The sequence below is a fragment of the Mesoplodon densirostris genome, chromosome 7 (genome assembly GCF_025265405.1).
Source record: "Mesoplodon densirostris isolate mMesDen1 chromosome 7, mMesDen1 primary haplotype, whole genome shotgun sequence".
NCBI lineage: Eukaryota > Metazoa > Chordata > Mammalia > Artiodactyla > Ziphiidae > Mesoplodon > Mesoplodon densirostris.
In genome coordinates, this window is record NC_082667.1 from 63,255,231 (window position 1) to 63,268,747 (window position 13,517).

Genomic DNA, 13,517 nt, shown 5'->3' on the forward strand with positions numbered 1-13,517 from the left:
AAACCAGAACTGGCACCCTCGCAGTAGAGGAAATTCCGTTTTGAATTAAATACCAGTACAGACCCTCTCAGTTCACCCCCGAGAGCTCATCATAGCCCTGCTGCTTAGCTGGAGGGAGGGAAGAGTGCAGCAGAGAGAGCTCCCTGCAAGAAGGGCTTCCGGATGAAGTAGGTGTGAGATGAAGAGAAGGGGAAAAGACAGTCTGTGCTCCGTGCATAGTCAAGGGCAGGAAAGGGGGAGGGTGTTGAGAGGCTCCTTCCTGGGCTTACTTCCTCAAGTAACAGCCTATAATCCCATGCCTCAGGCTGTGATAGAAATCTTGATCCTGGGAAGTTCATGGATTTGTCCACAGCTCCAGTGGCTCAGCCCTGTGCTCCTGATAACATCAAGTCAGAGGTGTCTGGGGGCACATATCTTCCTTCTCCAAACTGCGTTAGCACACGCAGGCCAGAGCTGCCCACCCACCAGGCCCATGGGTGCACTGGCTTGGGATGTGGATTTCTAGTGCCTGATGCTCTGCTGACTGCAAGAACGTTTTTTTTTTTTTTTTTTTTGCGGTATGCGGGCCTCCCACCGTCGCGGCCTCCCCCGTTGCGGAGCACAGGCTCCGGACGCGCAGGCTCCGGACGCGCAGGCTCCGGACGCGCAGGCTCAGCGGCCATGGCTCACGGGCCCAGCCGCCCCGCGGCACATGGGATCCTCCCAGACCGGGGCACGAACCCGCATCCCCTGCATCGGCAGGCGGACTCTCAACCACTTGCGCCACCAGGGAGGCCCGCAAGAACGTTTTTGAAAACAAAACCACTGTCCATTCTATCCGTTTAGTCAATCTGGTTGAGAATATCAATTTATTGTGGGAGGAGGGAGAAAAGCCAGAGGTTTGTGGACACTTTGTAGATGCCCACTGAAATATTTTTTGTAGATTCCCTTTCAACTCTAAAAAGGAAAAGGACTAGGACCCTCCCACAGTTGGAAAAGCCTCTGCCCTCTAGTGGCAAAAGGCTCAAACAAATATTTGCGTTGAATATTTGATTCAATGTTTGCGCCTGGAACACTGAACTGGTACCACCCAAGCAGGCGCTCTCTGGGGACAGCAGGTAACCCCCTGGTTTTACTTCCTGGGGCTCTGTTCCCAGAGGGTTAAATGTTCATAGGTCCCAGAGGCCTCACTTACTTTGGAACCTGCTCAGCAGAGAGACCAAGAGTAGGGTCACTGGGGAAGACACAGAACCTAGGTGAGACCCAGCTTTCCCACATATGCTGACAGCCCCTGGCCCTGGGGTCCACTCAGGAGGGAGCCTGTGCAGGTGACGTCATCTCCCGGCCAGCATGTCTTCTCCAGCTGCAGCCACTTCTCTTACACCACCTGAAATCACTCATCCCATCCCATCTGTGGTGCCCATTAATCAGTCCCCTCCCCCCAGCTCTCCACCCTCCACTCCCAAACCTCCCCAAGGTGAGCAAACATCAGCAAGACTTTAGAAACTTCTGGCAGAAATGAAGTTACCAGGGGCTTCCCTGTTGGCTCAGTGGTTAAGAATCCGCCTGCCAATGCAGGGGGACACAGGTTCGAGCCCCAGTCCGGGAAGATCCCACATGCCGCGGAGCAATTAAGCCCACGTGCCACAACTACTGAAGCCTGCGCTCCTGGAGCCCGTGCTCCGCAACAAGAAGCCACCACAATGAGAAGCCCACGCACCACAACGAAGAGTAGCCCCTGCTCGCTGCAACTAGAGCAAGCCTGCTCGTGGCAACAAAGACCCAATGCAACCAAAAATAAAATAAATTAATTTAAAAAATAAAAAAAGGATTGGGCAGAGACAGAGAGGGGAAGGGAAAAAGAGAAAATGTAAAAAGCAGATCCAGGAACTAAAAATCCTTAGTTTTCCTTCCCTACAAAGTACTAAGGCAAATGCCTCAACATACCTTAATAACCTCTGAGAGATCCATTATAGCTAATCTTCATAATGTCATCTTATGTCATTAAGAAAATAATAAATGGCTGCAAATAGATTTGAAAGGTAGTTGGGAAGATTTCCATGAAAATAAGGTTAAAAAATGTTTTGAAATTTTCTGGGTGAAAAGAAAATTTGTGCTTTCTGAAAATTGGTTTATGAAGAATGTCTCATTCTCCAGCAAGGATAGAGAAGTGAGGGGTCATGTCCTCAGGCACTGCATGGCTTGTAAAACTGATGTATCCAAGCACTCAGTCTTCATAGGCCCGTGGGCTATGGTGACCCACAGTGAAATTATCTCACATTTGTCCAGCTTTCTAGGAGATGGAAGGCACTGAGCGCTTCAAAATAATATAAGATTTGTGGTCAATGCTGAAACCCATTAAGTGGGGCTCTGTAATGGAGCTGAGGTCTGTACATCGTCCATGTGAATTTCCAAGTGTCTTTCAGAGAGCCGGTTAGGTGGTATGTCCTGGCTGTCAGGTGGGAGTGAGCATGATTTAGACAAGGGACCAGTTCTGGAGTCAGTTGTGAGCCCAACCCAAGAGGAAAGCCCAGCCTTTCTTTCAGGAGTTAGTCTAAGCAAGGATGTGTGTCTAAACTCTAAGAGCTGAGTGGGAGACATACTGCAAACATCAGCAGAGTAGCAGAAACTGGGTTCTGAAGAGGCATGCTCAATTCTGAGAGGTGGCCTTGCTGGCCATCAGGAGGGTACCTCACTCACCCCTAGGCCTTGGCCTACCTTTCACTCCAACTGTAGATCTTTATTCAGATTTAACTTCCTTGCAAAGCCTTCCCTGAGCCTGAGGAATTTATTGGGGAGGAACTGGCAGACAGTCAAAGCTTCGAAACAGGGGAATTACGTAATGAGCTTTGCAAACTGGCTCCATCCCCCTGGCTGCAGTCTGAATGTTAAAACTAGAAGGGGTCAGAATGGAGGCTGTTGAAAACAATGCAGAATCTGGCCATGAACCCGACTCCTCCCTCTCTCTACCTCTCATTTGGTCAGTAAACAAGTTCCGTCAATTGTACATTCTAAATATTTCTCAAAGATGTCTGCAGTGCTGATCACCAATTACCATGTATGTTTTTTCCCCCACACCACCATTCTCCTTTACCAGCTGGGTGTCCTACAATTTAACTCAGTGCTGACACTGTCTACCTGGAGGTAGCACCAGATCCCACAGGTTCGGGGCTCAGTCCCACAGGACTGCCTCCACTTCGGATGCCAGTCACCAGTCCACGTTGTCATGTCACCTGTGCTTCTGACCATCTGGCTATAAGTCCGTGGTTCCCACAGTCCCCTTCTTGAGTTTGATTAACTTGCTGGAGCAGCTCACAGAACTCAGAGAAGCGTTTTACTTACTAGATTACTGGTATATTATAAAAGGATATAACTCAGGAGCAGTCAGATGGAAGAGATACATAGGGCAAGGTGTAGGGAAAGGGCATGGAGCTTCTGTACTCTCTGGGAGCAGCCTCTCCTGAATCTCCCTGTGTTCCTCAACCAGGAAGCTCTCCGAACTCTTTATCCTTGTGGGTTTTTCTGGAGGCTTCATTACAGAGGCATGATTGATTAAATCATTGGCCAGTGGTGACTAACCTCAACTTCCAGCCCCTCTTCCCTCCCCCAGGTCAGGGGGTGGAAAGGAAAGCTTCAACCCTTTAATCACAAGGTTGGCTCCCCTGGCAACCAGCCCCCATCCTTAGGTGATTTCCAAAGCCACCTCATTAACAAAACAAAAGACACTGTAATGGCTCTCATCAAAGAAAACTCCAGGAACAGTGGTGGAAGACCAAACATATGTTTCTCATTATCAATCACAATACCATGACATCCATTTATCTCTCTCTGCTGACACTACTTTCGTTCTGGCCCTCCTGATCTCTCCATGAATCACCATAACAGCATCCTCATCTCCCACGTTGAATTTAGTCTTGTTGCCTTTACCTGGCCTCCAGAGACGTCTCTCTGAAACACAGACCTATCTCTGTAACTCATTTACTTGAAACTCTAATTGTCTCTCATTCTTCTTACCATAACATCTAAAATATTTGGTGTGTTCTACAAACTTGGCAAAGTCTGGCCTCTGCTTATCCTACTGAAGTGGGTGCTGCGGCATGCTGGCCAAATCTACCCTTCAGGATAAGGAGACTCATCCCCTCAGTTGTGTGGGTGTTGCCGCTAACAGCTCAGAGCTGAGTCCTTCTCCAGGCCGCGTCCTCAGCCAGAGGAAGCTGCCCTACTCAAGGTTATATACGCTCCTTTCCCAGGAACAGCCCCCACCAAGAAGTGCTTGAGGCAGGGCTGCCAAGGCATCGTCCCTTTGCCTCCATTCTGGACACGTCTGAAGGTCCCGCCTAGTTCCAGAGCTCCTTGTGGGATTGGTTGAGGCCTCTGTTGCAACTGCATTGCAGTTGAACTTCTCTCTTTGCTCACTCATGCTCCATTCATCCCCCCACAGGTATTGTTCCAGAGAGTATACCCCCAGAAATGTCTTGCTTTTGTAGGGGAGCAAAATTTCCCACCCCAAAATCTCTTTGGCATTTGGATTATTTTGAGCTGAAAACAATCAAGGCCCAAGACTCAGGAAGAAACTTTGACCTTCCCCCTAACTGCCTAAAAGAACGCAGATAGAGGACCTCTTCCCTTCGGGAAGGGAGCCATCACTATAGATAACAAAGTATGAACCAGCTGTGACAGACAGAAAGGAACCTAGCAAAGTCTGTTAAAATTTCTCTGTGTCCCTCTGTCTCTACACGAACCAGCAAACATTTGTTTACCAAACATTTGCTTTTCCATCTCCATGTGAATTGCCTTCCTCCCCTTTGATGTCCCAAATCACTACCCCAACAGCTTCTTTTGTCTTTAGCTGAGGATGGTATTTAAGGTGAGGGCTTCAGCCATTCTGGCGAGTTACTCTGTTTTCCTGGGTCGCTCCCATGCACACGTGTTTTTAAATTTTTGTTTGATTTTCTCTTGTTAATCTGCCTCATGTGGATTTAATTCTTAGACCAGCCAGAAGAACCTAGAAGGAGAGAGAAAAATGTTTTCCTCCCCACAGGGGGTTGGCTGAGGTCACATTTTAAAGGGTTTTCCTTCTGGCATAAAAGCAGCCAATGTTTTATCTAAAGAGACAGGGAATTAGAGGCCGCTCCAATCACTCAAGCAGGAAACAATGCAATTAGTTGTAAAAGGTTGGAAGATTGGAGGATGACATTAAGGCAAAGAGCTATTGACGGTGGGGTGGGGGGCAGGAGTGGTGAATAGAAGATAAAGGGAAGAATCTGGGGAAAAAAGAGAAGAGAAGAAAAAAACAGACATCCTGTTCAGATCCAAATGATGAATTCTAGTATCCCGGATGGAATTCTGTTGACTTGGCCTCTGCCTCCTTAAGAAGATAAGGTCTCCTCCTCACAGATTTTCCTGGAGTTAGCCAGCACCCCTCAGTAAAGTGGAGGGTGCAGGGAGCAGAGAAGGCTCTAGAAATCAGGGGGGTCAGTTAATATGGAGGCACAGCAGCAAAAGGACCACCAGTAATGAAGACAGTGAATTCCAAGAGGACCTGGAAAACTGGATGAGATCAGCCTCGGTGGGCTGATTAGGCTGGACATTAGTATGTCCAGTTCTGACTGGTCATTTAGGGAAAAACACCAACTCGGGGCTGGGCTTACAGATCAATGACTAGTGACTTAGGTCCAACCACATTGAGGACATAGTGGTAGCTGTCAAAGGGCTTAAGTTTCCTCTCTCAGGATACCTGGACAGGAAAGCAGATGGATCAGGCACTTGCAAAGGAGAAAAGGGGCCACTGTGCTTGGTCACTGTCCCCCTTAATGAGCTAGCTTATAGCAGTGGTCAAGGCCAGAGGTTAAATGTAAGGAAGGCAAAAGAGCCAAGCGAATGATTTTATCCCAACAGCAGGCTTTCTTTCCATTGAGTAAGGCCTGCTCTGAATAAAGATGGCCACCATTGGCCACTGTATGTCAGTCAAAGCTGTGACTATCTCCGAAATGAGTTTAACTTTCCTTTTTGAAACTTCTGGTCACAAGAACATGAGGGTTTCCACTCTGTTCTGCCCCATGGCTCATCAGTCCTAATGGGTTAGGGGAACCAGCTGCGGGCTTTGCTGCCTCTGGGGTCACAAGAGTAAAAGCTTGCCGACCAAGACCAGGTGTGGGCAGTTAGAGCGGAGAGACCAGGCTTGTGCCTGTGAACCAGGTAACTGAAGAGAGTGGGTGGGGCAGAGAGGGAGCGTCTGCCAGGACTGAACTGAAGGGCTCTGAGGCCAAGCTCTTTGGAGCCCCTTCCAGAGACATGGGGGCAACAGCAGCCTTGGAAACAGCCCAAGGACATGTGCTACAATGAGGCCTCCCACTTTGTTCTCACCGAGTCTCCGTAATTCTTTAGACACCATTAGTATTGAATGTATATTTCATTGTAAAAATAATGTAAACCTGCTATAGAAAACCAAGAAAAAGATTACCCCAAGAAGACACTGCCTCCTAAAAGTTAATTGTGAATTTCACTTCCACTGTATCTTATCCATCTTAGTTCACCGTCTCAAAGTTAGGACTTAAGGAGTTCATCAGGAAAATCAACCAGGACTTCCCTGGCAGCGCAGTGGTTAAGAATCCACCTGCCAATGGAGGGGACGCGGGTTCGTATCCCTGGTCTGGGAAGATCCCACATGCCGCGGAGCAACCAAGCCCGTGCGCCACAACTACTCAGCCCACATGCCACAGCTACTGAAGCCTGCATGCCTAGAGCCTGTGCTCCGCAACAAGAGAAGCCACCGCAGTGAGAAATCCGCGCACCGCAAGGAAGAGTAGCCCCCACTCGCCGCAACTAGAGAAAGCCCGCGCGCAGCAACGAAGTGAAGACCCAATGCAGCCAAATAAATATATAAATAAATTTTTAAAAGGAAAAAAAAAAAAAAAAAGAAAATCAACCAGAGCACCTTTAGCATAACACTTTATTCCAAAATGCCAGGCATGAAAAGTTTCCAAAAGAGCATTCTCACTCAGGGAAGGAGGCTGAGTGGGGCAGTATTTTTCATGAGAATTTCAGAGGAGGGATCAGCAGGAGTTCACCTAGATCGGGGAATACCGTTGCCCCTTGATATCCGCGGGGAATTCGGTCCAGGACTGCCCCATCCCCCATCCCCTACCCCCGCATCCCGAAGATACCAAAATCCTGCGATGCTCACCTTCCTTATATAAAATGGCTTAGCACACTTAGCCGTCCACATCCGCAGATACAGAGGGCTGAACGTCATCAAAGATAGTTCTTGGAAATAGGAGGAATTGTTCTTAAGGATGAGGAGCCATTGTCTGTGATGATCCCAAGAGTCTGGGAAGGAACAATTAGGGGCTAACGTCACTTGGAAGAGAGGTAGAGAGGAACAGCTAATGGGGACAAGGACATGCAAGGGCCACACTGGAAAATTCTTTTAGTGTCTCTTGCAGGGACCAAATACAAACCCAGGTCTTCTGACTCCTGGTCAGAGATCTTTTCCACTTCTCATAGATGCCCCAACCTTCTCCACTTTGGTAGGTGATTGAGAAAGAACCGTGAGTATCCTGGACCCAACCATGGAAGGAGAGGTTGAGATAAGTAGACCTGGACAGCAAAGGCAAAAAATTGGAAGATTTTACAATTGGGTCCTAAGGATGTGATTTATCTTCAGCTGGACTGGGGCCTGCAGGAGTTGAGTCCTATGTATTGCTGGCCTGCAGCTGCAAGTGAAGGGAATTGTGCTACTGGAGACTGAGAAAACTCAAGGACCTCCCCACTAAGGAGTTCCATTTCCTGATGGTTTGGCTCTGGAGATGCCCCTGTATCAGTAATTGTTTGGCTCTTAATGAAACTCTTCTGAGCGTGAATCTCAGATTTTTCAGCTGTCTCCCTGGGTGGCTAGGCCTGTGGCCTATTGGACCTCTCTCCCCAAGAGGCAATGGGCCCAGTGCCCAGGCTGCTCAGAGACCGGGTATATCAGAGCTTTCATTTTTCCTTGCTGTGCCTTTAAGAGCTGCAGGAATGCAAAGAGTCTGGAGGAGGGGTGGGGTCTCCCAAAGGGATTTCTGGGGAAAAGGATCCTGGGAATTTGGGCCAGAAACTAAACTGAGAGTCCAACTCTGAGAAGCTGGGGGTGGTGTGCGTGTTGGATCAGGCCTGTGATTGGACTGCAGAGTTCTCTAGGGAGGAAGAAAACAAAAGTAAAAGGGAAAGAGCTGGGGAGAGGGGAGAGGCCCACCCCACCCCCCATCCCACCCCTATGCACACTCACCCAGGCCTGGAAGAGGGGACAGCCACTGGCCTGCAGAGGGTCCGTGTGTGTCAAAGGTGATAGCGACAGATGCTGGACCCAGGGAGGCCTCTACCCCAAGTCGGCCTGCAGGGCCTCCGGAGACTGACTTGCCAACAGCTGGACTTGATCACCATCTTGCTAAGCAAGATCACGCCTCTGAGGGAGTAACTAGCAGACTTCGCTGTCTGGCTGTTTTTGAAGAATTTTTCTCAGCAGCGGCTAGAAAGCAGGAGACCACCACCTGGACCCTTGAGCCTTCTTCGAGAAGCAACAGCAGAAGAGATTCCCACCCTGGGTGGTTTGCAGGACCATGCTGGCTCTTAGGCAAGCTTCTGCTTTCAGGGTTCTGATCCTCACGGCCTTTCTGCCCCTGCCGCTGTTCGCCCAGGACCCGGCCATGGTGCACTACATCTATCAGCGCTTTCAAATCTTGGAGGTAGGTGGCATCTGGGCCCCTGATCTGGGGAACCTGCCTCCCGGAAGTCACTTTATCTTACCCACACTTCCCTACCTACTGGGATGCATTTTTCCAGACAGTGAATGATAAATAGATTGCTAAATGTACACTTAATATTTTTCATAGTCTATGGTTTCTCCCAGACCTTGAGCAGGGTTTTCCTCTATCTGATCTGGCAGTTTTTCTCATCTGTAAAATGGGGACGATAATAGAATTTACCTCTTATGGCTATTCTGCAGATTTAATAAATTAATTCCTACTTAGAACATTGCCTGGCATGGTGGTAAATGTCTAAAATATTATTCAGTTGCTCAATTTTTAAAATAGGAAAATTAAACATTTGGTCACGTTTTCTTCATGTTTTACTATATCAGGATGATAGGAGATTTTAGTTTTCGTTATGTCTTTTTATGGTGAGCCATTAGGTCACTGCAAAAAGTCATGATACTGGTGTCCTGAGAAGCTCTTAGCTTCTTTTGCTGAACTGGACTTGGTTTTAGAAATGAGCAGATTTCAGCAATGTTAAACAGAGAGAAAGTGTTGGGGCCTTTTTCTCCAAGTGTTGCAGCTGCCACTTCATTAAAATTTGCAAAACCCAACATTTTTGCTGCAAGGACAGACACCCAGGGCCAAATGTAACTCTCCCGTGGTAACCTCTGACACACCCTGGTGATGACATTGGCTGTTTCATACTTCATGCCTTGCTTTTGTACAAGTTAAATTTTGATAAATTATTTATCTTCTCTCAAAGACACGCTTATCTCCAATTTTCTATATTTTCCTGAAAACTCTTCAAGTCCAAACTATTTGGTTACAGTCAGGGTAAAACAGTTCCTCAGAGCAGGCTGCACACGTTTCCTAACATCCGGCGTTCTGAGGCCAGGAAGCCATGGATGAAATGTTCCCAGGCCAGTGGCCTCTTGTTGCTGCCTCATTTGCTCTCTCCTCAGACACCTCCTGCCCAGTCTCACCTCCTTAAATGTGCCAGAATTACTCTCAACCATGGTCCCTCTTCATTTACCACCGACCTGCCTTGGGGGTCAGCGCCAGTCACATCCCTGCAAGCTTTCCCAATACTCGAATCTGTCTGCAGACAAGGGTATCGAGTATAGACTGATACTTTCATAGCTATGAATGTAGATTTAAAAAGATAGGGATATGATTTATATAGGTCTTCCCACCCCAATCGTGGAAACCTGGGTGGGAAGTTGAGTCCCCAGGTGCTCCACCAGGCCAAGGCAGACACTTAGCAACAAAGTGATGCCATCTCCACACTGAGGGATTTGTGTCAGAGGGGTAAGGAAGAAGAGGATAGACTTAGACAGTTTCTCTCTCCTCCCTCTCTTTCCCTCTCATCCTTTCTGTTTCTCTCTCCCTCTCTATTTCTGTCTCTCTCTCCCTCCTTCCTTCCCTCCCTTCCTCTCACACACTCTCTCTCCCCCCACCTTTCTCTCTCTCTCTTTCATTCATCAATGAGCAGTCTTATATCCTGCTGTTTGGAGTATATATTAATATTTTTACAAGTTTTGTGGCGAGCATTTTGGTAAACCGCCAAATGGTCTTTAAGTATACATGCTGTTTGACCCAGCAACCCCTCCCATTTCCATCCTTCATTTACTTATCTTTCATTCAGCAAGTATTTATTGAGTACGACTGTGTGCCAGGCCCTGTTCAAGTGCTGGGGATGGAGCTCACATCTGGAAATGTATCCTCAGAAAATAACCAGAGAAATACACAAATATGTAAAGACAAAAATTTTCTTCAGCATTGTTTGAATGGCAGAACATTGAAAACTACATAAATGTCCCTTAAAAAGAGTCTAATGGGGGCTTCCCTGGTGGCGCAGTAATTGAGAGTCCGCCTGCCGATGCAGGGGACATGAGTTCGAGCCCTGGTCTGGGAAGATCCCACATGCCGCGGAGCGGTTAGGCCCGTGAGCCATGGCCGCTGAGTCTGCGCATCCGGAGCCTGTGCTCCGCAACGGGAGAGGCCACAACAGTGAGAGGCCCACGTACCGCAAAAAAAAAAAAAGAGTTTAATGGAATAAATAATGGGATGTCAATTCGATAGACTTGTGTCATTAAAATTATGGTATAGATATATATTAATTGGTATTGAAATATGTTCACAATATATCAGCAAGCTAAAAATATAAAACATGCATGTAGCAAAATCACATTAAAAATATGTTTATAGGGCTTCCCTGGTGGCGCAGTGGTTGAGAGTCCGCCTGCCGATGCAGGGGACACGGGTTCGTGCCCCGATCCCGGAGGATCCCACATGCCGCGGAGCGGCTGGGCCCGCGAGCCATGGCCGCGGAGCCTGTGCGTCCGGAGCCTGTGCTCCGCAACGGGAGAGGCCACAGCAGTGAGAGGCCCCCGTACAGGAAAAAAAAAAAAAAAAAAATATGTTTATATACGTATGACTACATGCATGGGAAAACTTTTAAAGATTTGTACACTAAAGTGTCAATAGTCCTTTGAATTAAGGAACTGTGGGTGATTTTTATTTCCCCCCCTTTTAACTATCTGTATTTTAAAAGTCTTTTTCCTGTGAACGAGAGCTGTTGATGTTACTTGGGCAAGTTAAATAACTGGCAATAATTTGGGAATTTATTTTCTGACTAAAGCAAGGACTGCAGAAATGTACCCAAGCAACGAGAGAATACATTGAAGATTTCCGAGAGTTCTCGAAAAACATATCCGTTATGCTGGGACGATGTCAGACGTACACAAGTGAGTACAAGAGTGCGGTCCATAACCTGGCGCTGAAAGTCGAACGTGCCCAGCGGGAGATCGACTACCTGGAGTACCTGCGGGAGGCTGAGGTGTGCACAGAGTCAGAGGACAAGATGCTGGCAGAAAAGCAAGTCCAAGGAGCTGAGGAGGAGAAAAGGATCCGGACACTGCTGAATGCAAGTAAGAGAACTGCATCTTTTATTACCCCTTCTGGGGACTTTCACCCTCGGAGACAGCTCCCACACAGGTAGGGGGTCTGACCCAGTAAGAACTGGATATGTGCTCTTGTGGGCATGTGCTGGGAGAGAAACCTTATCGGGGCACATGTGTCCAAAGGAAAATCCATTCTCAAAAAGCAACTTTCCCTTTCCCAGAGAGTTCCTAAAGCCCCCGTAGAAGATCAGGGCTATGGTGTTAGAAGTCAGCCCAGGAAGGGCATCTTGAGATAGACCTTGGGTTGATAGAGGTGTGTGGTCCCCTGCCATGAAGAGTGGCAGGTTGGTGTGTTCTCCCAGTGCCCTGGGAGTAGGGAGAGGCTGGAAATGTGCCCAGAAACATCGTGAAATTGGACATGGCAACAGCCAACCCTCAGGGCCAGGAACTACAGTGAATTATTATTGTGTATTCTGTTGGGATGATGATATATTCAAGGTATTTGTCTCCAATCTTGGGATCCATCAGAATCACTTCCAGGCCATTAAGAATAATGGTTAGGAGCTCAAATGATAATAGCAAGTATCCAGCAACAAAAACATAAATGAGAAGGAAAATTTCCATTTCATTAAAACAATGAGGGAGACAAGTCCCCCACCTCAGAGGCTGTATTCTGAGATGGTTTCATTGCAAATAGGAAAACTTTATTTATATGCTAATTATGCCTGCCCCAAATGTAAGAAATTTCATCAGGTAAATAAGACAAAAGCTGAATGCTGTCATTGGGCTAAGGGTTTCATGTATCTTTCCTTTTTCTTTCTTTTTTTCTTTTTTTAAATTTATTTATCTTTGGCTGCATTGGGTCCTCATTGCCGCGCAGGCTTTCTCTAATTGCGGCAAGCGGCGGGTGGGGGGTGGGGGGCATCCGTCGTTGCGGAGCGCGGGCTTCTCATTGTAGTGGCCTCTCCCGTTGCAGAGCACGGGCTCTAGGCATGTGGGCCCCAGTAGTCGTGGCACGCAGGCTCCAGAGCTCAGGCTCAGTAGTTGTGGCGCACGGGCTCACTTGCTCGGCGACATGTGGGACCTTCCCGGACTAGGGATCGAACCCATATCCCCTGCATTGGCAGGTGGATTCCCAACAACTGTGCCACCAGAGAAGCCCCTCATATATCTTTTCAATGTAATCCTTGTAAAAACTCCATGGGTCTTCCAAAATGAGGTGACATTTGATCTGACTTTTGAACAAAGAAGCTAGAGAAGGATGAGCAGAGGGCGCGTTAAGTGAGGGTGCGGCAGGTCAAAGGCAGGTAACACTTCCACGTGTAGATCTGCAGTGATGGCTGAGTGGAAGCTGTGTGGGGCAGGTGAGTGCAGGGAAGCAAGGCCGAAGGGTTCAGTAGCACCCAGATAGTGAAAGACCTTGCATGCTAAGCTAAGGGGGTTGAACTTGACTGAAGAAACTGTTGAGAACCATTGAACAATTTTAAGCAGGGGCATGACATGCAGGAAGAGGACAAGACTAGAGAGAGAACACTAATCAGGGACATACTGCAATAAATTGGTCAATAAGTGATGGTGTCTGCATGAAGTGTCAGGGAGATGGAGATGGACAGATGGATTTCAGAGTCACTGAGAATTGGAATACACGTGGCTTTGTGACGGATAATTGAATGTGAAAAATGAGTGAGAGGCATGAGTCCAGAATGCTTCCTGGGTTCTTGGCCTAAGCCATTGGGTGGTTGGTCTGAAGTACGCTGAGAAAGGTAACCCAAGAGGCGTTGTGGAGCACTTACTACTTTACTGTTTTTGTTTTTGTTGTTTTTTTCGGAACACTTATTACTCTGAGATCTTCTAGTTCATTTATTTGCTCAATGCTCATTTTCTGCCTCCCCATCTCGAGTGC

General features: G+C 47.8%; 1 protein-coding gene across 10 annotated transcripts in view; it reads left to right on the forward strand.

Annotated features, from left to right (window-relative positions):
- The window catches only part of LOC132493189 (synaptotagmin-9), a 391,713-nt gene that overhangs the window by 196,942 nt on the left and 181,254 nt on the right, over window positions 1–13,517 (forward strand). For 7 of the 10 annotated variants that reach the window (XM_060103488.1, XM_060103490.1, XM_060103489.1 and 4 more), the window contains exon 7: window positions 11,353–11,641. In XM_060103488.1, coding sequence (XP_059959471.1) covers window positions 11,353–11,641 — 289 coding nt within the window. Of the gene's footprint in view, window positions 1–4,414; window positions 8,703–11,352; window positions 11,642–13,517 lie in introns of those variants that run through there. The other 3 variants (XM_060103493.1, XM_060103502.1, XM_060103496.1) reach the window with 3 other exon arrangements.